General features: G+C 37.6%; 1 protein-coding gene across 4 annotated transcripts in view; it reads right to left on the bottom strand.

Annotated features, from left to right (window-relative positions):
- The window catches only part of LOC136866098 (pre-mRNA cleavage complex 2 protein Pcf11), a 444,626-nt gene that overhangs the window by 110,639 nt on the left and 307,957 nt on the right, over positions 1 to 26,030 (bottom strand). For all 4 annotated transcript variants that reach the window (XM_067142769.2, XM_067142771.2, XM_067142770.2 and 1 more), the window contains 4 exons: positions 20,457 to 20,665; positions 20,226 to 20,370; positions 19,399 to 19,813; positions 8,161 to 8,589 (listed from right to left, as the gene is read on the bottom strand). In XM_067142769.2, the coding sequence (XP_066998870.2) occupies positions 8,161 to 8,589; positions 19,399 to 19,813; positions 20,226 to 20,370; positions 20,457 to 20,665 (1,198 nt within the window). The remainder of the gene's footprint in view (positions 1 to 8,160; positions 8,590 to 19,398; positions 19,814 to 20,225; positions 20,371 to 20,456; positions 20,666 to 26,030) is intronic.

Below are 26,030 nucleotides of genomic sequence, written 5' to 3'. Positions count from 1 at the left end.
TTAATTTGAGGAATGTGCAGTTAGAATTTCTGCCTGCTAACTGCACAAGCAAGCTACAACCTATGGATTTAGGGGTTATTCACTCCTTTAAGTCACTTTACAGGAAGAACCTGGTGCAGCGAATTTTATTCCTTATGGATGTTGGAAAGGATCCATCATTTAAAGTTTCAATCCTGGATGCGCTTCACTTCATTGCAATGTCTTGGAAAGCTGTGAAGCAGACTACCAACTCAAATTGTTTCTTGAAAGCAGGATTTTTCAAGAATCATCCCGAATTTCAGTTGACAGAAGAAGAAGAAGGCCTGAAACCTGATGTATGGAGAATGTTGCAGTCAGACTGCACCACTGAAGATTTTCTTTGGGTAGATGATTCTGTGATCACTGCAGAGGAAAGAAGTGTGGAGGAGTTGGTTGCTGAGCAAACAGCAGCTGAGTCTCCCACCAGTGTCAGTGATGAAGCAGAGGAAGACAGTGAAGTGATGCTTACCAGTGCTGATGCAAGTGCAGCACTGGATGTTTTATGCAGGTATCTATCATCTGTAGAGGGGGGTGAAAATAATTTTCATAACCTTTATGAGCTTGAAAAACAAATAGAGGTCATAAGAAATAAGAAGTGTAAACAGAGATCGATTCTGGACTATTTTGGTAGGAAGCGGTGATTGTGTAGTTTTCCATCAGGAATAAATTGGTGTTAATGTTGTAAATACAGGTACAATAGTGGCAATTAAAATACTGCATCTTAGATAATTCTATTGCCATTCTATGAAAGTAACTACTGTATATTAAAAGAATATATTACACAAATTTTTAACCACCTACCAGTAACTTTCTCCTGGGCAAAGGATGAGCAGAATTACAAAGGCAGTGTAGTCAACAGTTAATACAGTACAGTAATTAACTTACATGGATAGTAAATCGATTGAGATTGAAATACTCTATAAATTAATAATATGCATTTGTGTAACATTTACCTCCTTTTCCACAGCATTTTTACATATACCTGTACAAGTTGTTTCCCACGATTTACACTTTCCCTCCTTTTACACCAGTATTCCTTGGTCCCTTGAAAAGTGTAAAAGAGGGGTAATACTATAATATATTTTCTCCTAAAGTCAGGACAGCTCTGTGACACAGAATATCAAGCATGGTGTAAGCTACCCCATACCGGTAGAGAAGTTATTCTTTATAAAGACTACTCTCCTGTTAATAATTGGATCTGGCACCACAATGGATTCATTGTTCCAAATAGAAGGATGCCCTCAACATGACATGCAACGTTGCTGCAATCCTAGCTGCTGGGGGGGATGTCTGGACGGTAACCACTGTCGGTGTTGCCGCAGTGAGATTGAAACTTTTCTACATGTCCTTGGCTTTTGTCTGCAGGGTGAAACTCTTCACAATGCCCATCCCCACACCATCTGTCTCCTTTGCAAAGGAGAGGATATACAACTCATGATGAAGTTTCTAGATTGCTACGCAAGGGAGCACAAAGCGAATTGATATCACAGCCTTTAAAGCTGTATCGATAACTGGCTACATACTAGATCCAACTGAAAGGTTAGAACTTTGTTCAGACAAGCCACACCGAGCGAGCTTGGCCGTGCAGTTAGGGTTGTGTAGCTGTGAGCTTACATTCAGGAGGTAGTGGGTCCAAACCCCACCGTCGGCAGCCCTGAAGATGGTTTTCCATGGTTTCCCAGTTTTACACCAGGCAAATGCTGGGGCTGTACCTTAATTAAGGCCACAGTTGCTTCCTTCCCACTCCTAGCCTTTTCCCTTTCCTATACCATCTTTGCTTTAAGATCTATCTCTGTCAGTGCGACATAAAGCAAAATTGGAAAAGAGAGACCAGCCACAGGAGGTTCACAGTAAGGAGGCGGCCATCTAAGAACACAAAATGCCATACTGTAAAAATAAATACAACCTTGATAATATTGAGGTGATTGGATTGATGGTGGGTGCTAGTGAAATGATTCTAAGCATTCTGCAAACTGCCAGGCATCCACAATAAAAGAATAAAAGAAACCGCAATCTCATCATTTAAAGGATTTGTCATGATTTTACATCAATTATATATTATGTAACCAATGTCTTATCATTCCTAATCTCTTATACTATTTTCTTATCCTTTGTCAGCAATTATCTACCAATATTATTTGTATATGCTTTGTCCTTTTGGTAACCTTGATAATTTTTAGGGAGCTAGTAAAATGTAATAAAACATACCCATTACACAAGAACGGTGACAAAATAGATGAGAACAATTACAGAAGAATCTCCCTCATAGCAGTCACATATAAAATACTGTCAAAAGCTCTTCATAATAGATTCGAACCAACAATAGACAAATAAATCTGAGAATACCAAGGTGGGTTCAGAAAAGTCTGAACATGTGTTGAGCAGATTCTAAACTTGAAAAAGAACAAAATCTATATAATAGATTTTGTGGACTTCAAAAAAGCATACAATTCAGTAGACCGAGTTTTGCTCTGAACATTTTAGAGGAATTTCAAGTTGACACAAAATCAATCAACATAATTAGCCAGGCTCTCACTGACACAAAGTCCATGCTGAAATTTATGGGGAAGATCTCAGATGAATTTGAAATTAAGAATAGTATCAGGCAGGGAGACAGGCTTTCCCTGACTCTTTTCAAGAGCGTCCTGAAAAAGGTAATAAGGAGCATCGAAAGAAAGACCCCAAAAACAAAAAAACAAAAAAATTGGGGTGGGGACTCCATCATGAGATAAGATTAGGTTCAAAGCACAAAGGGGCTGGTGTTAACTGTCTGGCCTTAATCGAAGACAAAGCAATTCTCTCTGAAGGTACAGAGACTGCCTTAGAACAAACCAATTTTCTGAAAGAAATAGCAGGAAAAGTTGGACTTACACTACAAAACAGTAATCAAACCAGAGAATCTGCATGCCATAGAATGCATACAAGTGATAGAGAACAAGAAAAGGAAAATATTTTAGAAAATATGGGTATTACTGAAAACAGAGGAAGAAGAATTTAGATATAGAAGGAACAAAAACAGGAAATGAAAGGATGTCAGACACAATCGGAAAGACAAAACGAGTGTTTAGCCATGTTTACAAGGGCAAGAATGACAAGCAGTGGATCCAAGGAGTAAAACAAGATTTGACAGAGATTGGAATAACAAATAATAAAAGACAGAACAACTTTCAGAAGACTGATACAAAATTTCAAGGGCTTCCAGAAGAAGCAGAGGAATGGTAATAACAGCTGAATCAAGAGAGGTGGAAACAGCAAAGTGAAAGGATGAAGAACTATTGGAAGTTAAGAAAAGAAGGGTCAAGATGAATGCACAGGGTTACTCTCCATGGTCCTTAGATGGCTAAAATCAAAAAGAAGAAGAAAATAGTTTAATTCTAAGATATAGGTACAGTAGAACCCCGCTTAACCGAAACCCAGCTTAATCGAAATGCTCTGACAAAATTGTTTTTTATTTTGATCTCGTTCTTAATCATCAGTTTTTTATTTTGATCTCGTTCTTAATCATCAATATTAGTCATTTTCTTGCTATATGTGCGGAGAGCTACTAGGAAAACCCTATTTTTATATCATGACTTATACCGGAATGCACGTGTAGCATAAAACAGTTTCTTACCATCTAGTTCATTCCATGACACATTTTCTCTTGAACAAGCAGGAATTATTATGGTGCTATTACTGCATTATCATTATTATGATTATTATTACTGTATTATTCATCATGAAGATTATGTAGACTGTGATTAACGTAGCTTCAGTTGCGGGAGTTTCATCTTTGTTTACTGCTCGGATTATACCGCAGCTTCTGTTAGGAAACCAGGGAAGTCCAGCGACACTTCTCCATTCATATGTTTCTTTCACCCTTGCGGTTTCATACTGTAGTTCCAATGCTTTTCTTACCCCATTGCAAAAGAAATTGTTTCATTATTTCAGACAGCTTTGCGCTTTGTTTGACAAAGCAATGAATCTACACCAGCTGATGTGTTGTTGATTAAACGGTGGCGCGACATAGCTGCACGACAGTGTTGCACCAAGGAAATTCAGAAGAAAATCACTGATTTTATACAATGAGCGACATTAACATTTTAATGTTAATATACAGTATGCACCTTTGCTTAACAGAGTTTATGCATTTCTATTTCGACATTTAATTTCCCAAAATATTTATACTATGTGTCATCTGAAAAAACGCGTCAACCGAAGTGGCTCCGCCCCCTTTATTTTGGACAAACAGGATTTTACTGTAATTGCACATTTAAAGGATGGACATTCATGAACTCGTATACTGATGTACATAAAACCCAAAATAGTTCAAATGCAAATTTTGAACACCCCTGGAGGTGAGTAGAGACAACAGGTAGCAGTTAATGAAATATACAGTAGATGTTCCTGTAGCCTGCTGGATTTACGTGAACATGTCTTCAGGTTTTCCAGCCTGTCAAAATAACGCACGATAAGAAAATTTAAACATTAATTATTACTAGAATGACATGTTTTGTTCCTGAAAGAATATCATCAGATTCTATCAAATCACTTTCTTAATTATGATCATCACCATCGTCATTATTTTGTAAATGTTACTGATTAAGAATAAGCGATTATTATGAAACAAGCGCAAAAACATTTAATGTTAAATTCTGTCTTCCATGCCTTTATAAATGTTGAAATATTTCCACAATGATCTTATTCCACTCCACCTCTCGCATGTTCTCTCCTCTCAGTTGTCACGTCTTGACTAAGTCACGTGATATTTATCACGCCAGACTGTTGGTATTCCGCTTGTCATGCACCAGTAATGCCATCGGTTTCGATGGAAACACAGTTATGATTTGTTTTTGTTTGTACCACGAAACTATTTCTGGGAAAATGATTTTGAATGTCTTATTTTCCATTAATGAATTGATTAAAGCAAAAGTTTAATAGGAGTGTGAAACATTGTGCTTTACTGATATGTTGACTGACATTTACACATATAAAATTAAAAATAAATAAATAGAAGTGATCTGACAGTATCTCAGATGCTCTTTCAGGAAAGAAAAGGACAGTCTGTTATTAATAAATTTTTTTCTTTTCCGTGTATGTTCTAGTATTTCTTAACTTTGAATTAGTTTCAAAAGACTTAATTTGTGAATTGTCTGCACAACCTATCATCACTATAATTCAGAAAATATCTACATAGAAGTGAAACCTACATTTAAGCAGCATTCCAACATACAATGGTGATGGATATGAAAGTTAAATACTCCAGGTTTTAATCTAAACTTAGGTGCCAGAGGAAATACAGAGAGAAAATTCAATGCATTGCTTTTCAACCCTTGCATGGCAATAACCAGAGAGAGATGAACAATTTAAGACACTGTATTATTATAATAAACATATTTCGATTCAAATTTAATTTCCACAAACTATGAACAAGAGCCAAATTGCTAGGGGCTTAATGTCGCACCGACACAGATAGGTCTTATGGCGACGATGGGATAGGAAAGGCCTAGGAGTTGGAAGGAAGCGGCCGTGGCCTTAATTAAGGTACAGCCCCAGCATTTGCCTGGTGTGAAAATGGGAAACCACGGAAAACAATATTCAGGGCTGCCGATAGTGGGATTCGAACCTACTATCTCCCGGATGCAAGCTCACAGCCGCGCGCCTCTACGCGCACGGCCAACTCGCTCGGTAGAGAGAGCCAAATTGGGCATGAAAGAAACTTTGATGAACTATTCAATACAACAAGAGCAGGCTCGGAGGAAATTTACAAAAATTAACTTTAAGATTCACAATACAGTAATTTGGAAAATCCTGAACATACTGTAGAACGTAAACTTTTTCTGCATGCTAAACTAATTAAAATCAGAACTGATACTGAAGCCCTGAAATGAACTATATTTGGAGTCAAGTCATGTCTGTATATTGTTATTGCTTCATACAGTCCTTTGACATATCTCATGGCAGTAGCATCCAGTGAAAGAAGTTTGAAAGAAAAAATAAAAAATCGCTATAGTCAAGTTTGTGAAAAGTATTTACTAGAACACTAAATAAAACGGAACTTGAGAGTTTTCACTACGAAGTACAGCCCCATACTTTTGTTATTTGAGTATTTATAACACTACATTTTTAGGAAAAGAGATACCGGTCGACGCCCTTTTAACCGGCACTGGATTAATCAGCCGTCTGATTAAACAGTCAGTTTGGTAAATATCACTTCTGGTTTCTCATGGTTGCAAGTGTGGAATATGTTGCAAAGAAAAGAAAACTCTGCTACAAAGGAGATGATGTGACTTTGCCTTCAAAAATTCATTGGAAACAAAGCAGCAAAAAACATTATCAATTATTTTAAGTAAATTCAGTTTCATGTGTTAAGTTAATTTCATTGGTATCATAGTTTTTAATAGTTTAATGACAGAATCTAATTTTCTCAAAAGTTTATTTTTGTGAATGATTGTGTTGTGAATTAGTGAACGATTGTGTTGTGAAGTCAAAAAATAAATCTACTGAACCATGAACTGGATCTAATATTTTGTGCTATGACAGAAAATCATGTTAGTTTGTATTTACTGTACTTTCATACTACTTTTTCATGTTTAAATAATTAACCTTTTCACTGCCGAGTTTTGATGACCTGTGGGCCAGGTTTTTTTTAAAGAAGAAGCATTTTGACAGATACATATTTACTGATACTATTAATGGAATGCATATTGTCCTCTTAGCCCTGCAGCCTAATATGGTGTCAGGATGAAGTGAGATTATATTTTACACCATATTTTTACGACCGGATACCCTTCCCGATGCAAACCACAGTTGAGAAGATAATGAATATGAAATTAATTACGGTGAATGGAACTGGGTAAGGAAGTGGAAGGAAATGGCCGTGGTTTATGACTAGGAACTGTCCGGACATTTGCTTGGGAGCGAAAAAAAAAATCAGGACAGCTGACGGTTGGGTTTGAACCCACTCACCTGATGAGTTCAGAGCCTGGCTTCATAGACGTAGCACATTAATACGCGCGGCTACTCTGCTCGGTGATGCTATTACTGAAATATAATATTGTTGATTCAAGAACTGGTATTATCAAAATCATTTATATTTGGGGAAAAAATAATTTATCTGAGGAAGTGGCGACAATTTCGCATGAGATTCATCATTACTACTTTGTCTCACACTTTCTTGTAGTTCAATATCGCCAATTAGATATTCTCCATCTTCATTATCAAAATATAGCTCTCCAGAATCACTATTTATGAGGAAACATTCAATTTCTTCGTCAACATGGGATGAATGTATACTTCAAGACGCCATGATTGCTACACGTTAGTGAGAAAGATGTTCCACTCCAACGAAGTTGAAATAACACCAGTCGCTTTCAAAACACGCAAAATGGAGTGGTATATCTGCAGTACAGAACTTCATTAAGCATTTCCAAGGAATCTCACAGCATGACACTATATCGCGTTCATTTGTGAGATCAGTGAAGTACACACTGCACCAAAACATATATATACAGGTTTGGCGGCCGTGGCACGGCGTTCAATAACGTATATATACGGGTTTGGCAGTAAATGGGTTATTAATACTTTAAATTACTGTAACTTAAACTTTATAAGCCTAACACGTTCCAAAATATTTGTATTATAGTATTATAAATTGCTGAATAGGCCCTTTATTTTACTATTGCCCGTTTATCCGTCCGTCTCACTATCTGACCAAGGGCCGGTCCCAAGCAAGCCGGTTTAGAATGCATCCACTGTAGTAATATGTGTTTGAGTGACTTTCTCAAAGAAGTTATTTTATTCATTGGCTACTGATATGTTCCTTGAGATTCTTCACAGGATTATTTTATGTTTACACATATTAACAAAGTACACAACATTTGTACACACTTTCAACAGAAGTGGCCACCCACTTTATTCCAAGTAGATGATCCAAGCAACCTTCTTGCCTGGGAAAACCATCAGACAGATGTACTGCCGGCTGATGCTTTCATTTTATTCTCATTTAACAGAAAGGATGGAGAGGTATTACAAATAAGTTTATTAAGAATTCCAATATTTACATTCCAACTGCAATTTAAAATCAGACCTCCACTTTTAATGATTAAATGATTGAATATACGTATAAAACCAACAGTAAGAAAAGCTTCACATGATACCAACCTGTGTGTATGGCCATCTAACACGAAATCTCTGTACGCATCATTAAAAGCACAAAGTACAGTCTCTCTGTCATCAAACGAAACTCTTCTTGAACCACTCTGAAAAAGGATTTCTCTAGGATCATCCCACGCTAGCATCACTATAGCAACATCTCCATAATAACGAATTTCACGTGGAGTGCGATCAATCTTAATTGTCCTCATTGTATCTTGAGATATCATTTCTAGGAGCATTGGATCTGCAGGGGGCAATTCTGCATTTGATGATGTATGTTGTTCCTCAGATACCTGAGGCTGCGAGTGTGGACGATGAGGCTGTGGTGGAGGTTGCTGATGTAATGGAGGAGGAGGCTGTTGATGAGGAGGCTGTTGATGAGGTGGGGGCGGAGGCTGTGGTGGACCAGGAAACCTCATGCCAAACCGGTCATACCTGAAAGATATTGAACCACTTATTAATCACAAACAGGTGACTTTCTAAATATTAAATTAAAACATATGGAATGCATTAAAGTACTTTTCTGGATACAAAGAAGAGACATACAGTATTACATTTGAAACTTTCTTAAAAAATATATATTTTAAATTAAATTATTAGTACAGCCAGTGAAAACTTTCACCCAATTCAATAATTTACAAGGAAAGTGAATCAATTATTGACACGATGAGATAGCAAAAGATTGCATATTTTTGGACACACATACAATTTGCCTAATTTTAGACTCCTAAAACAGCTTTTTGATTTATTTTGGAATAGTAAAACGAAAAACAATTGGTTTAAAGAGACAAATGGATTTGGATGAAGTGAAAAATACTACAGAGCAAATTGAAAACAGAGAAGAGAAGAAGATTCTAAACCACAGGTATACAGGGTCTTTTTTATGGCTTGCTCCGTGTGTCAGGAGAACACGCACGGAAGGCGATAGCGCGGCCGGGTGACTCATTTGCAGGGAGATATATTGCTTCATGACCGGCTAAGATGATCTAATGCAGTATGGTAGCGATAACCATTGCTTCACACACAGCAATAGTTCAGTTCATCCGCGGCATTGGTAGCGTGTTCAATGTGTTCGCTTTAAAACAGCATAGTTTCTGTAGGAATACTAATCATGTGTTTAACGAGTGATGTATACAGTAGAACAGTGTGTATTCATTGTGTTGTGCTATGTGAAGCATTCTTCTTATACAGAATGCCGCTTTCGATTCATTCGCAAATTTCCTGGAATCCTCCCTCCTCATAGGAGCACGGTACGTAAATTAGTAAAGAAGTTCTGGACCAGTGAGTCCATTCTTAACAAAAAAAATCACGCAGGAGACGAACCGTTTTAACAGAGGAAAAGCTTGACGAAATTGGAGCTCTCTTGGAAAGAACTCTAACAAAATCCCTGTCGCGTCTTGCCGTACAAACAAATGTGTCTATCTTCTGCCCACAAAGCAACAAAACTGTTAAAAGCAAAACCGTACAAACCCACCCCTGCCCAATATTTAAGAGGACCTGACAGTTTCGCTAGGGTTCGGTATTGTAACTGGTTGCTTCAGTCAGTTCACGATGGGTATGTTGACCCAGAACTTTTATTTTATAGTGATGAAGCATGGCTACACTTAAGTGGCTATGTAAATAGTCAAAACAATCGCTACTGGTGTGCGGAAAATCCCTACCAGCTGCACGTCCGTCCACTTCATGATGTAAAAATAGTAGTTTGGTGCGCAATAAGTGCTTGCAGAATTATAGGACCTATAATTTTCCCTGCGAAGCAATAAATGCTGATCGATATTTAGACCTCATTCTCAGACCATTCTTTCAAGAGATGACGGAAGAAGAAAGGAGTAATGGTTACTTTATGCAAGATAATGCGACAGCACACACTGCTAATCAGTCTATGAAGGTAATACGGGAAGTTTTTGAAGATCGTGTGGTTAATTATCCCCCTAGATCTCCTGATTTAAATCCCTGTGATTATTACCTGTGGGGGATGCTGAAGGGAAAAGTGTATGTGAACAATCCTCACACAAGAGAAGAACTACAAGAGAACATTACACATGTTATTTCGAACATCACACGAGCTGAGATCTGTCGAGTGTCTGCAAACCTATTTACAAGGTGTCAGGCATGTTTGACAGTTGAAGGACAACATTTTCCCAACATCAAATGTAATGACAGGTAGGTTTTAGACTAATAGTTTCACTAGAAATGGATTTCTGTAAGTGTGAATTGCTGTGAGTAGTGGGGAGGAAAAGCTCTAGCGACTGGTCGAATTATTGTATTGTAGATAATCATTTTTGCATTCCTTGTTAAAAACTTGGAGCCTAATGTAGGGCTCATAAGGTAAAATGCCTTTTTTGCATTCTTAACTCTAGCTTGGTTCTCCTTGCCTTCGGTTTTGCTCATCAATTAATACACCAAGGAATTTAAACTCCTCTACTCTTTTAAATATATATTTCCCATCTTCAAAGGCAATCTGTCAACCTCCTCATAATTTGGTCTCTGTACAACCATGTAATGTGTCTATCATTTACCCGTAAGCCAACTTATGCTGCCATTTCCTCTAGTTCCACAAATAACTGCCTAATTTCTAATTAATTGCGGCCAATAAGAACAATATCATCCGCTTATGCAAGGACTTTTATGTTGTCTCCCCAATATGATGCCAGCAGGTACAAGAAGCGAATTTCCTGATAATCTTCTCCAGTGCAATGTTGAATAAAAGAGGAGATAGTGCATCCCCCTTGTCTCAGACCAGTTTTCTTCTGGAAGGAACTTCATTTTCTACCCTTGAGCAAAACACAACTAACATTACCATTCATACACAGTTTGCACATGTTAATTAATTTTATAGGAAAGCCAAATTCGATCATGATGTTCCACAGCCCTTCTCTATGGATTGAATCATATGCCTTCAAGAAATCTATAAAGAAATAATGAACAGACTCCTTGTGTTCCCACACCTTGTCATTAATATTCTTAATTGCAAATATGTTGTCTGTAGTGGATCTGTTACTACAAAAACCATTCTGATAGTCCCCAATAACATTTTCAGCAAATGGTTTTAAACGCTGTAAAAGAATAACAGACAAAATTTTGTAGGCCTTATTTACAAGAGATATGCCACGACAATTTTGAAGGTCTTCCTTATCCCTTCCTTTATGAATGGGGACAATAAGTGATTCCTGCCATTCTTTTGGAATAACTTCATTGTGCCATATCCTTAGAATTATCTTTATATACAGTATGTACTTATGTAATCTTTCTCCACCATATTTAATAAGCTCAGTGGGAATGTTGTCACTTTTTGTTTATTGTTTTTTAAATGTAAAATACTATGTAATACCTCTTGGTATGATGGCTATGGTATTTGTTCTTCAGATGGGGAACTAGATGGTTTACCAATACAGGTTTCTGGATAATCACAATTCAGCAAGGAATTGAAGTATTGCTTATAGTAATTTAATAATTTGTGCTGATCAGCAATTAAATTTCCAGACTTATTTCTCATAATACTCGATCTTGGTTTAAATAAATTTTTAACTGTTGACAGTTCCATACATCTTGCGGATGTTCTGTCGTCATCTTGGATTGATTCTATTTGTTGCCTCTGGTAGATTTTTTTCTTTCTACAAATTAATTTACTACATTCTTTCTGCTCTTCTCTGTATAGTTCCTCAACATCTACATTCTTGTTAGACTGCAGCCACTTATTATGCCATATTGCCACTTCATTAACTGCATCTTGACATGCCTCATCGAACCATTTCTTTTTCTTACTAACACCTTTTGGTATCACTTTCATTGCTACTGTTGTGATGATTTCTTTCGCATTATTTCACATTCGTTCACAAACTTAGTCATTTGTTTCATCAATGTCTTTTGTAGGATCTTCTCCCAGAATATCAAATCTGTTCGTAATTTCCACATTATACTGTAATCTTTCATCCTCCTGCTTCAGTTTCTCAGTGTCAACTTTGCATCTTTCCCCAGTCTGTGACTTACAAGAGGTTTTCAATTTAATTTTAAGCAATTATCATATTGTGATCAGATCCTATCTCAGCTCCTCTGTAAGCCCTGATATCAGTTATGGAGTTCTATGCCTGTTATCAAATAGTACATGATCTATCTGATTGGCAGTCTTACCGTCACACGAATACCATGTTTCCTTATGTATTTGTTTATGTGGGAAAGTGGTACTGTGCACATTCATGTTTGTGGATGTAGTGAAATTGATTAGTCTAATGGCAATAACATTGCTTTTGTCAGGCAGACTTTCCCTTCCTATTGTGAACACACAAATTTTCTTCCTTTCCAACTTTTGCATTGAAATCACCCAAAATAATTTTGATGTCATATCTGGGAAATTTATTCCACAGTTCAAACAAATCCTCATAAAAGGAATCTTTAACGTGATCATCCTTGTTGTTTGTGGGGGTATGGCAGTTCACCAGTGACGTGTTAAACCATTTAGAATTTACCCTCAAATAGCTTAGTCTTTCATTCACATGTTCAGAGGACAGCACTGACGAAACTAGTGAATTTTGGACACAAAATGTAGTACCAAATTCTTGGGGTCCAGTTTCTTTACCACTCATAAAATAATTGATACTTCTCCATGTTCTGTATACCATTACCTAATAATCTAGTCTCTTGGATTGCAGCAATTCCCACTCTATACTTCTCCAGCTGTTGACTGAGGATTTTGAAGGATCCAGTTTTATACAGGGTTCTTACATTCCAAGTTCCTATTCGTAAAGTCGGTCTCCATTGCAGGGTCGTCATATTTTGATATCCATTCTTATTCATCCGAGGCAAATGTGAGATATTCGTAACAACCTTTTATTTATACAATAGAGCTGTTAACCCTATATGACACCCCCAACCTGGAGGGCCAGAGACTTTTCTGTCATGGTTGCCATACCTTAGCCGAGTAGTCCCAGTTTTAAGGCGCCAGGTGATCGCCCTCACCCCTTCTATTAGAATAGGATTAGCTGGTTATAATGTATAGCAGGTCAGCCAAATATTTCTTGAGTTTTAGCAGGTACACTTACTTGACATGGGTGCAAACCCCCTCCCCCCAGTTTCTCAAACCAGACAATGCTTGGGATACCCATTCAGGTCTTTAATTCTTTCGCTGTGGAAGTCGACTTACTTCTCTATAGCATTCGCTATTCAATTTTGAATTTGATTACTCCGTCTAATGATGTACTGAATTAGGAGGATACACTCATTTTTTCACCTTTGTTAAGTGAAAACCGTCAATACGGAATGATTCTAATATCTTGTAATGGGATACACCTCAACATATGGCAGAGTGAATAACTGATTTCAGAGATTAGTTTATATTTTCTCGTGTCAGGTTAAATTTTGGAAAGGTTATTACCATGTAAATTTATAGTGAGAAGGTTATCTCTTTTCTACTGGCGTTTAATATAAGTTTTCATGGTACACAAGCGGTATACATAGGTTAGCTGACGCCATTTGAATAAGAAAACCGAAGTGTTTGCCACAAAATACGACCTTTGGTATAGTTTTCTCACTATGAGCACTTGTAAGCTCTCTCATCGACATTCGAAGGTGATGAGACTCATAACATGTAATTCGAAGGCGATGTCGGAGTCGATTAGTAATACCCGTCGACTGCTGTTCCGTACAAAAAGAAAGAACATGTTTTCGTAAGAAATACGTAAATAACGTGGTCGATAGCAGTTATGATCTTGTTAGAAATAAAGGCTAAGTAAACGCTATTTTTTTGCTAATTGCTTTACGTCGCATCGACACAGATAGGTCTTATGGCGACGATTGGAGAGCAAAGGGCTAGGAGTGGGAAGGAAGCGGCTGTGGCCTTAATTAAGGTACAGCCCCAGCATTTGCCTGGTGTGAAAGTGGGGAACCACAGAAAACCATCTTCAGGGCTAAGTAAACGATCGCTTAATCTTTATACTCTATACTGAAATTGTATGAATGCAATACATCTCAAGATATGGTAGAGAACCCCACTGATTTCAGAGGCTAGTCAATATTTTCTCACGTCTGGTTAAATTTCGGAGAGACTATTCCCATGCAAATTTATAGTGAGATGTTATCAATTCTCTACTGGCACTTGGAATATGTTTTCATGATACATATAGTATGGTCAAGTTAAGTTAGGTGACGTTGTCTGAATAAGAAAACAAACATTTGCCACAAAATGTCAATGATAATCGAACCGTATCCTTTTCTCGCTATGTACACTTGCGAGCTCTCTCGTTGAGATTCAAAAGCGATGTTGGAGTAGACTAGTAATACCCGTTGACAGCTGTTCTCTAAAAGGAAAATTCAAAATGTAAAGAGGATAACAAGTTTTCGTAATAAATGCGTAAAACGCGTGGCTGATAGCAGTTGTTAATTCGTTAGAAATAAAGGCTGAAGCAAACGATCACTTAATTTTAATGTCATATGCTGAAATTAAGTAAAAATGCAATTCATCTCAAGATGTGACAGAGTACATCACTGATTTCAGAGGATAGTTTATATTTTCTTGCATCTAGTTAAATTTTTGGAATACTCCCATGTAAATATGTAGCAAGGTGGTCATAATTTCACTACGTGCGCTTGAAATGTTTTCATGATGCATATACGGTTAGGTTAGGCAACCCTGTTTGAAGAAGAAAACTGAAACGTTTGCCACAGAGGCCTCTGGAGTGATACTGTAATTTTTTCAGAATGAAATTCCTAGTATTGGATTTCGAAAAATAACAATCGAGTAAACCATAGTGTGGATATAATCCGCGAAAATGCAAGTTCTGAACCAACTGATTGTTGTTTCATATCAATTTTAACACATTCACTTCTGTAGACGCCTTAAGACGTTTACAAGCAGCCTATGTGTGGGACCGTGTCCCAGTTAAGGCGTTTAAGATCGCGTGATGTAAACGCTGTTTTGTATTTAGCGCTAAATTTGTACAAAGTCTTAGTTCGTGTTGAAAACCATAGATGGCATATAAATGAATAGTCCCTCACCCTGACTACCTGAACAGAGGGTACGTTCCAAAGCTTTCTTCCTTTTCTTTGAGTAAACACGGACCTGAGCCAGTCGTGGCATTCTTGTGAGGGTGTGTAGTGAAGTGAGTTATTGCGTCATGATAACATGACGGGTAATAATCTTGACCCTAGTGGCCGGTATTGGATCCGTATTGACTTAACCACCTGCGTGCCACGCGCCGATCAGATCGGCTTTTGCTCCTCACGCGAAAAGTGCCAGAGCCGACTGGATCGGCGCGATGATTTCCTAGTGTTTAACGGCTTCTGCTAACAGATGCCTCTGGGTGTTTTATTCCGTTAGAAAGCTGAGGTTTCAAGCTTTCACGAGAGTGGCATAGTTTTGGCCTTGGAGATCTTTGACACGAACGGAGGGAGTTAATAATCTGTGATGTTCACAGGCTCTGAGTTGTTGACAACATGGCGAGCTCTAGTAGAGATAGTTTGGTTGCCGGCGTGGATGACGATAAGCTAATAGCATATTTAGAGGAAAATGATATAATAGCAGATGAATTAGAATCGGAAAGTGATTTTGATAGTGACGCGATACCAGGAACACCGCCATTATCACTAGTACCGAAAAGGAAGTGCTATTCTGGCCCCAGTACATCGGGTGTTCAGGTTAGTAAGTACTCAATTGCAGTCCGTGGAACCAATTAAAAATTCACTACCAGTTCTGAGTGATTCAGAAAGCGACAATAATGATGGAGCTATGGATGATGCGAGTGATAATGACAATAATAATGAAAGCAATGTGAATGCTAATGTTTGTTTCCGAGAAATTTTTCCGAACCAGTTCGGTAGGCCTACCACTCCCGTCATTTACATGGAACTCGCTGGGCCTAAATATGTGCCTCCACATAATGCCCCTCTAATAGATTATTTTCAGTTCTTCACTAATTCATTGATAAATTTGATGGCAAATGAAACAAATACGTATGCCCAACAATTCATCTCAATATATGCGTTTTCACCACAATCAAGGGTTAAAGTTTGGCGGGCCACTTCTCTATTGGAAATGAAAGCATTTCTGATTGTAAATTTTTAAGGGTGTATATTGTTGAAATATGATCATTGTTTTCACTAATAATTATTGTGTACTCCAAAAGGGTTATGCATTAAATTATTGTTCAATGCCAGGTACGATTGACAGTGGAACAAAAATTTCAGTGAGGAAAATGGTGAGTGCAGATTTTTTAAAAATACGTTTTGGGGTGGTTGTAGGTAAATTAATTAAATTTTTAATTACGCTGTTTTGTTTAGAATTGTATGTGTATTTTACCTATGTTCTTGGATTTAGGTAATGTTACAAACTGTATTTCCAAAATTAGACTAGAACTTAAAAATAAAAATGAAAATTAACAATTGTTAAATTGTTGCCAATTTAAAAATACATTGGAGATGTTTTTCAAATTTATAAGCATTTCTTGGTAAAGTCAGAAGTATATTTTATATAATACTGCAAAAATAATGCATATATTTAACAAAAACAATTTTTAATTAATATTTATCTGAAAGTCTGCAGAACCACTAAAAATAGCTTGGCATTCTTAGCCAGAATTTCAGAAAATGGCTTGGCACTAAGAGGGTTAATAACAGCAAATATGTTGTCAATACTATTTATTATTTACCTTTCACCTTAACATCTAGTACATGTTTCGAGAATATTTATGCATTCTTTCTCAGCTAGTGGATTAAAATTCAGTATACAATAAGACCTGATAAAATAGCGGGGCCATATTAAAAATTCACAACTATGACCGTTACCATCCAAATTTTTTAAATGTTACACTGTAATGGTACGCACGGTTCCAACACTTTACGTAAGTAAAACGACATACGATTCACTATTACACTTTCTATCCACAACATTATCACACTATTATTTCTATTTCCAGACACTCCACCTTGTTTTTTACAACATATAAGCTTCCAGGACAAATCAACGTGCACCAAGACGCATAACTTTCAACATATTTGACTAATGCCACCAACTATAAACATCGCGACTACGGAAGAAAACATGCTCCATTAACATTTCTAATAACTCCAACATCTGTAGCTGCCAATAATATCTCCAGATAAATAAATAGCATTACCTGATCTGCAGCGGATCATTATAATACCAATTGTCTTTACATATAATATTTTTTACGGATCCATTTTGTTGGAACACTATATATACAAACCTCATTTATTCCAAATCAGTGTACATGTTGTACCGCACATAAACAACATCAATGTAATATATTTTTAACTAGACATGTGTGGCATACATACCACTGTTTTTGACTATATGCCCATTTTAACAACATTTTAATGTCTACATTAGCAAATATTTTTATTCAAATTTTAACTTCATACTAAGTTTCAATCAGAAGTAATGGGCCTTACAAACTGAATTTAGCTTCTAGGATGTATGCAAGTAAGGTGTTGCATTGATACCTCAATCAGAAATGTTCAAGCCAGTGTTCTGTACTTTCATGTGACTAATCAATAGCCAATTGTGTATATAGTTGAACTTGCCACTGTTGAGTTACACAAACATATGTGTGTTCCATATTATATAACCTAAAAATTGGATGGTAGTAGCAGTAAGGTGATATGTGTCTTCATGAACGATGCACACTAGTCATGCATTAGACATACCAACATTAATGATCAGTCTAAATTAGTCTAAACTTTTACCACTATATGTGATGTTTTTATGAACAATACAATTTTTAATGCATGTCAACTGAGGATGACCCCCTAGGGGTCGAAACTAGTCTTGACTATTTGACTATATTTACCTGCTTAATGTGAAATAAATTTGTATTGATAAGGTGGAGATTTGTATATATATTGTTTTTCTGTAAAGTAATATCCATCAATACGGAAATGAAACTTATAAATAACATGTACTAGATGTTAAGGTGAAAGGTAAATAATAAATAGTATTGACTAGGCGGACCATCTACCAACATATTTGCTAACATGACGAGTTACAAAAACAGTATACGAAGTGGGGAAATTGAAAACATACAACTGAATTATGATTCTGGTGATGAATTCATCCCTGATTTCAGTGATAGGGAAAGCAATTCCAATGATGATATACCAAACTCTGGGCAAAGTGAAATTCAGCACATTCAAATAATCGATACGCATCCGTCTTATTGCTCGCCTGCAATCAAGTTCACTGGCCGGGTAGGATTAAATGTTGACATCGAAAATAGCAACGAAATTATATCCTTCGTCATTTTACTTGTAAATGACGATTTCCTTGAATATGTATGCCATCAGACAAACCTTTACGTGGAACAAGTTATTAATGCAGCACCGCGTCCATTCACTAAATATTCTATTTTTTTCATACGTGGAAACCTGTCTACGTAAATGAGATGAAAATGTTTTTAGGACTAATGTTTGTAACGGAAATAATTCAAAAACCAGATCTAAAAATGTACTGGACAGAGGACACTATTTTCGGCTCGCCGATTTTTTCGAAAACCATGGCACGAACCCGGTTTAAAAACATATCGTCATTCTTGCACTTCAACAGCAGTCATTAGGAAGGGAATCCTGATAGGCTATACAAAATTGGGCCAATTCTCGAAAGGCTCGGCGACCAGTTTTTGTACAGTAATATTTAATGTAAAATACTGCACTATAGAGATGAGGGGATTTAAAAAGGCTGGGCTGGAGGTTTAAATCACCTGCTGAGGAGCTAGTAGTCAACATGTTAATGTGTATGGGCTTCCCCCAACTTCTACGAAAAATCGAATATAACGCCAATCCGTTATAACGAGTAAATTTTTCACTGTTATGAATTCTCACTATAACAGACTTCTACTGTACAGCATATCATAAGTTATGATTTTCATTTCCGTGTTGACGTATATCTTATATAATAGGAATTAACTGAGGGATGTTCCAACATTCAAAACAATATGTAATACATAATACTTATTAAGTGAAAACCGGTTTCAATTCCCTTGGAATCATCATCAGTTCATAGTAAATAAATAAAAGGATCTTAACAACAATACTGTACATGTCAATTGTTTGCCAATGATGTGTGTGTGTGTGTGTGTGAGAGAGAGAGAGAGAGAGAGAGAGAGAGAGAGAGAGAGAGATGAAAGTATGCACCATGATGTCAAATGAAAGATATTACAAGCTATTTTAAAACTATATATCTGAGGAATGAATTTCAATCACAAAATTTGTAACATGTTCAGAAAGAATTCATCATACCTATTCTCTGAATCGCCTTCAAATGGTGGTCGACTAGAAAACTGAGGAACTGGCCTCCATCGACCAATGCTTCCCATGCTATTAGGACCAGGCGCATAATCCTGACTAGGTGCTGGCTGACGATGAAATGGGCCTTGATGCAACAGACGTATTGGTGGAGGTATTGGACCAGGTGGCAAAGGTCCTCCAGGTCCTGGAGCTCCTCGTAACCAAGTGTGAGGAGGCTGCTCCCACATGACAGGCCTTGGATGGCGAGAACCAAGTTCATTCCACTGAGGGACTGGACCAGGTGGAAGACTGCTGCTACTAGAACTTGGGGGCTCTGGTGAAGGTGCAGTTGTTGGAGCATTCCGAACATTGAGTACAGGAAAGCGCTCGTCTATATCTCCAAACCTTGCACCTGCTGGTGAGTTACCTTAAAGGGATATAAAAGACTCAAGGATTATTGGCAATCTAAACTCTTCAGACTAAAGTAGACGACAGTCCACTTACAAATTATCAATAATTTATAATAATGTGAAATTTTTTTTCCCCCCACTTTTCTGCAAATAACTTCTTCATGAACTTTCACAAATTAAGTTTCTGATCTCCATTATAAAACAGTAATAAGCATTCCATTAAGCTTAAACAATACAGGAAACAGTAATTCCATTGTGTTTTTCTACTCTAAGGAATAACTTTAGGTAGCATGTTACATATAATTAAATAAAACTTCTGGAAGATTTATATATATATATTTAGCACTTGAGGAGCAACTGAACACAATCATTTTAGTGCTCACTGCATCAAATTCCATACAAATAAATATAAACCATATAAACACTCACCTTGGCTCCCCTCATCCTGACTTCTGGGAGAAGCTTTACCAACTTCTCCTCTCCTGCTCTGAACACGTTCCCAACTAGCCTTGTTTTCCATTTCATCTCGACGCTGGGCTTCACGTAGTTTATGAATCTCATTCAATTGGATCACCTGAACCAAATTAAGTAGTAATTGAGTATCATGAATTTGAATTTGTTTACACAATACGAAACTATCACATCAGCAACAAAACTAACCTGGTGCAACAATGTATTATATTGAGCCCATGTCATGGATCCATTCCTAAGCTGTTCTTCAGCTTGAGCTATGATAACATTCATACTGAGATCCATATGTTCTCCACCTTCAGCATCCATGAGCTGAGGTCTCATGTCTGTGTCTTCATTGAAAGGTGATGTGGCAGGGTTTGTAACAGAAAGGGAATTTCTTCGTTCACCGGGGTCATCTAGGGAGGTAAAAATTTTAACTTTGCTCATAAAAAAAGATATAAAATTAGTACAAAGAGAGAAGCAGTATTATTACTATAATAGAAACAGAATGAAGTTTTAAAGCAACATTTGCAAAAAACACTAGGTTTTAAAGTTGTGCTCTTTTATAAAAAAATTTTTGTTGCACTAGCACAGATAGGTCTTAGGATGACAATGGGATAGAAAAGGGCTAGGAGTGGGAAGGAAACAACTGTGGCTTTAATTAAGGTACAGCCCCAGCATTTGCCGAGAGTGAAAATGGGAAACTATCTTCAGGGCTGCTGACTGTGCGGTTCAAATCCGCTATCTCCCGAATGCAAGTTCACAGCTATGCAACTCTAATCATATGGCAAACTCGCTCAGTTCGCAGTTGAGAATTCAAATTCTGGTACAGTTTCAGACATTCTCTCCCTCGTAAATGAAAAGATTTTCTTATAAGAGATCACTTCCCTTTGTTGGAATAGCATAGTAATTTTATTACTTTTACCTTACGTAAAGAGAGAGATACCTATGACCTGATGTGGAAACTAGGATTAACATTTAACTTGTTGCCTAGAAATATGATTTTAAAAATAATACATTTAAATTCATGAGGATAATGAATGAGTTTAAAAGCAATGCAAAAAAACTCATTTCCTGCTTTTACTGAAAGTCTTACAGGATGAAATGAAGTGTGTTACTTACATTAAATTGATAACAGAGGACACTTTACTGAGCAAATTACCTTTATAGTTTCCTTATATCATTAGCTGTAGTGAAGAAATGTACAGAACAAATTTTGTTAGAGGATGGTTATATGTAGGTTATTGGTTTGGCACACCGTCCCTTACCTGGCGAGGGGTAGAGTTGATACACAAATAGTATACACTGGTATAACTGTCAGTGAAGGTAAGAACACTGAGAGAAATACAAGCCTCCTGTTGAATAAAAAAATGTAATATACTGTTTATAACAGGGAAGTGGGAAAGATCAAGGCCAAGTCCATGATGACTTTGCTGAAAACATTTCCTTTATAGAGAAGGCATCTAAGTAACCAGACCTTTTTCATATGCCTTCGAAGAATCTAGGCAACTCCAATCTATGTTCACGAAAGAGAAAGTGCATGATAACAATGTGTAATGAAGTCAAAGTAAGAAATCATTGTTTGTATAAATATTTTTTTTTTAAAAAGGCAGCAGGATTGCTTTTTTGGAGGATGTTTGTAACTGAATAGAACAGTTTGGGAGCAGCTGTCATACACTGATCAGCAATTGAATTAAACATACTTGGTTAAGAGAGTATTTGTTAAAATTGCTGCAGAAATTACAAGCTCTGATGAGGTTCAGATTTTCAAAAACTTTTCCTTGTTACAAAACAGAATTACCGAGTAGCGCAGATTAAAGAGGAAGGACAATTTTATTTATGCCTGTGAGAGATATATGGAACAGAGGCTTCATTGTTCTTAATTTCTCTTCAAAATACTTCAATCAGAGTAGGATATAACTGCAGTACCATAGTTCATAGCCCCTCAGAAATGTATAGTTCTGTCCAAAAACTAGTGTGTGAAGCAACGAATGGAGGTCTTTCCATGACAATGAAACAACTGATTGTGGCTAAGCTGCTGGTCAAGAAAGAAGGTTACATCACATTCACAGTTTCATTCATCAGAAAGTGTTCTGATCAAAAACTAGAACAGTGGATCATATTCTGAAATCTATCAAGAAAATGGGAGTTGTTACAGTTCTGAAGAACTGAATCAACTCACTGTTCTTCTTGACTTAAGGTCATAAAATGTGAATTTGTGTTATGCAGAAGTTACCTGACTTTCTCATTTTCATGTTTTGAATGACTGAATGTTTTGAATAATTTTAGGAAGTAGAAGATGAATCAATCAGTGAACTTCGTAACAAACATTCAGGATACAGCTTTTATTGTAGACATTACACAATATTTCAATAAGTTAAATTTGAAGGAACAAAGGAGGATTAGATTGTAATTTCAAAACATGACCTTAGTAGGGCTTGTAATTCAAAGCTTTGGGAAGGCCCAATGAACAGTGGCAACTTCATTCATTTTCCAATCTACAGGGATTACTGAAAGTCCCATAGCAATTCCAATGTTACTCAATATACTTCTGATGAAAAGGAAAATAATGGGTTTGAATTTCGTCTGTCTCCTTGGCTGAATGATCAACATAGTGGCCTTCGGTTCAGAAAGCGCTGGGTTTGATTCCCGGCCAGACCAGATATTTTAACTATGGTTAATTCCTCCAGCTTAGGAACAGAATAAGTGTTCCTCTTAATACACTTCTCCTGATCTATATACAGTCAGCATCTGTAGCATAACAGTTAGGGCCTCGGAGGCCCAGGTTCGATTCTCGATACTGCAGGAGATTTAAGAACGGCAGGAAGGCTGGTACGTAGTTAAAATGGTACTTGCAGGTCGCCATCATCGGAGTCATGCCTGTGCTTACAAAGAGCTGCACCACCTTGAGATGAGAACAAGAGTTCACTTGTACACTTCTGTAGCATAACAGTGAGTGCCATTAACGCCTGTCCACGATGGTCCGGGTTTGATCCCTGGTACTGCCACAAATTTAAGATTGGCAGGAGGGCTGCTATGTGATTAACCCTCGACAGGGCACACATGGTCTTAAGGAGTGTTCAGGAGTGCATTCAAAGGTACCGAAGGGGAGGAAACAGAGTTATTTTCAGACAGCTGACCTTGGTACATGGCCGGCTGGCCATTTAGACAGTGTGCGCTTCCTCACATTATAGTAACCCTGTCAGTTGCACTGTGCGCACCACCTCACAGTATGAAAATGGATTCTCTTTAGTAACACCACTGTTTATTTAAGACTAGATTTAAATGATTTATTGCAGTGGACCACTGAAGAGAAGAGCAAAGAAGTCAAAAAAATCTCTAGCAGTGTAGATATCTGGTTTAGTCACTTTCCAAGGAAAATGAACACAATCCCTGGAGTAAAATTAGTGGAGTTCACTCTGCTGTGGACACTTGTCAGTGGGAAGTAGGTGCTATAAAGGGAATAATGAGTCTGATATTGAATTAAATTCTCCTTTAGATTCAGATATGATCCTGAACAATTAGGTGATGAGGAAGGTCTGGTTACAGGAACTGCTGATTTACCACTTAATCTTAAAAACACCAGTAAGGATGGTCAAACACATTAAAACATACATGATCCTCCCTGAACATGATGAACCAGTTGTTATGATCTGATAAGCTGAAAGCTTGGAAAGTTATGTAGGATATGCTAGAAAAATTTATGATTTAAAATAATTTATAAAGTGCAGCCTAATTATTCCCATGATCGTGATGCACTAAATATGAATACAACAGAAATAAAAGCAGTATATGGCAGGACTTCTGACAGCATCTCAAGTCAACTCAAAGGATGTTTGGTGTACTAATAATTTCTTATGATTACACCAGTCTGTGAAAAAATATGGGGACATGATCAAATTGCAACGAATATACAAAAAAGTAACATGGTCATTACTAGACTGTATGAATCTCACTACAAGAACACAATTGTTTACTGCACTTTGATGTGAATGAACACCGTGTTGATTTGCGTTTGTGTTCCTCAGTAGTGTTATCTCGCACTAGACACCAACAGTAATCTGACATCATGGAGACGTTCCATCGCCTCTAATACCTTCGTTCCATTTCCTTTAGATCCTGATGGAATCAAAACCCAAAAACCCCATGGCACTACAGCCCTTGAAGGGCCTTGGCCAACCAAGCGGCCGCTGCTCAGCCCGAAGGCCTGCAGATTACGAGGTGTCGTGTGGTCAGCATGATGAATCCTCTCGGCCGTTACTCTTGGCTTTCTAGACCAGGGCTGCTATCTCACCATCAGATAGCCCCTCAATTCTTATCATGTAGGCTGAGTGGACATCAAACCAGCCCTCAGGTCCAGGTAAAAATCCCTGACCTGGCTGGGAATCGAACCCGGGGCCTCTGGGTAAGAGGCAGGCACGCTACCCCTACACCACGGGGCCGGCTCCTCATGGAACCCCTCGCCATGTTCCTCACTGAATGCTCTTAAATTTGCAGGAAAATAATCCAGATGACTGTGCAGGAAATGAATTTGGGAGCCATCAAAAACACCTTCCTTTATGTTGGCATCCAACAGTCCTGGAAATTTCTGTACCAAAAGCAGGGACTACCTCTACACAAACTCTTCACATACTGCTTCATAATTCCCAATTTAATATGTAAAGGGGGCAATAACACACTTTGAGGATCAATTAATAGACAATTTACAATGTTTTATTCTCCAGACATGAACTATTCCCTCTAGGGCCACTCGGACACTAACCAGTGATGACCCCTGTCCCGAGAATCCCACTCACACAGAAAAAGGGAACTTTGTATATTCTCCTTGCTGCCCCAACATGATACCACACACTTTTAAATCACAGCACAGTAACCATCTGTGTTCATTGTAGTTCAGTTTCTGCAACACCACAGATAAATTGTAATAGTTTTGAAGAAGAGATGTTGAATGGGCAACTGGCACTGAAGCAAGTTTATTTCCATTGTGCAGAAGAACACCTTTGAGACTTCTTTTACTGGTATCAATAAATAGATGCCAGTCCTTTGCTCAGTAAATAGTTCCAAGACGATGAATCAAGCCAGGAAAATGAAATGGCGTATGGCTTTTAGTGCCGGGAGTGTCCGAGGACAAGTTTGGCTCGCCAGATGCAGGTTTTTTTATGTGACTCCCGTAGGCGACCTGTGCGTCGTGATAAGGATGAAATGATGATGAAAACGACACATACACCCAGGCCCTGTGCCAGTGAAATTAACCAATTATGGTTAAAATTCCCGACCCTGCCAGGAATCAAACTCAGGACTCCTGTGACCAAAGGCCAGCACGCTAACCATTTAGTCATGGAGCAGGAAATCAAGCCAGGGATATCACAGCAAATCACAAGTTCGTCTTTGTGAACAAAAAACTGTTGGAATTCTTCCTCCCAATTTCTGTAATAATATGAATTTGTCTCGGGAAGTAAAACATTTCTCTTTTAATCTTGATCCTAAAAGTTCACTCTTTGCTTTAGTGAGGCCTAGGTTACACACCAAATCATTTAAGTTACACAGATTATAAAGATATGGAGTTTTATCCTCAACATCCAGTACAAAGGTACCATCACCACCATCCATTGCACTTGAAGATGATGAAGACACACTCTCTGGTAACTGTATTTGTGGTTTTGGGACAGGAATATTGGGTCTATGTGGTACAGGGGTTATGGCAGATGGAAAGCAGGGATACACAATGTGCTTTTTGTTTTTCGTATTGAACCTGGACACTTTACATACACAAAAATAATA

The sequence above is a fragment of the Anabrus simplex genome, chromosome 3 (assembly GCF_040414725.1).
Source record: "Anabrus simplex isolate iqAnaSimp1 chromosome 3, ASM4041472v1, whole genome shotgun sequence".
NCBI lineage: Eukaryota > Metazoa > Arthropoda > Insecta > Orthoptera > Tettigoniidae > Anabrus > Anabrus simplex.
The sequence above is the reverse complement of the archived record's forward strand: the minus strand, read 5'-3'. Positions and strand labels throughout refer to the sequence as shown.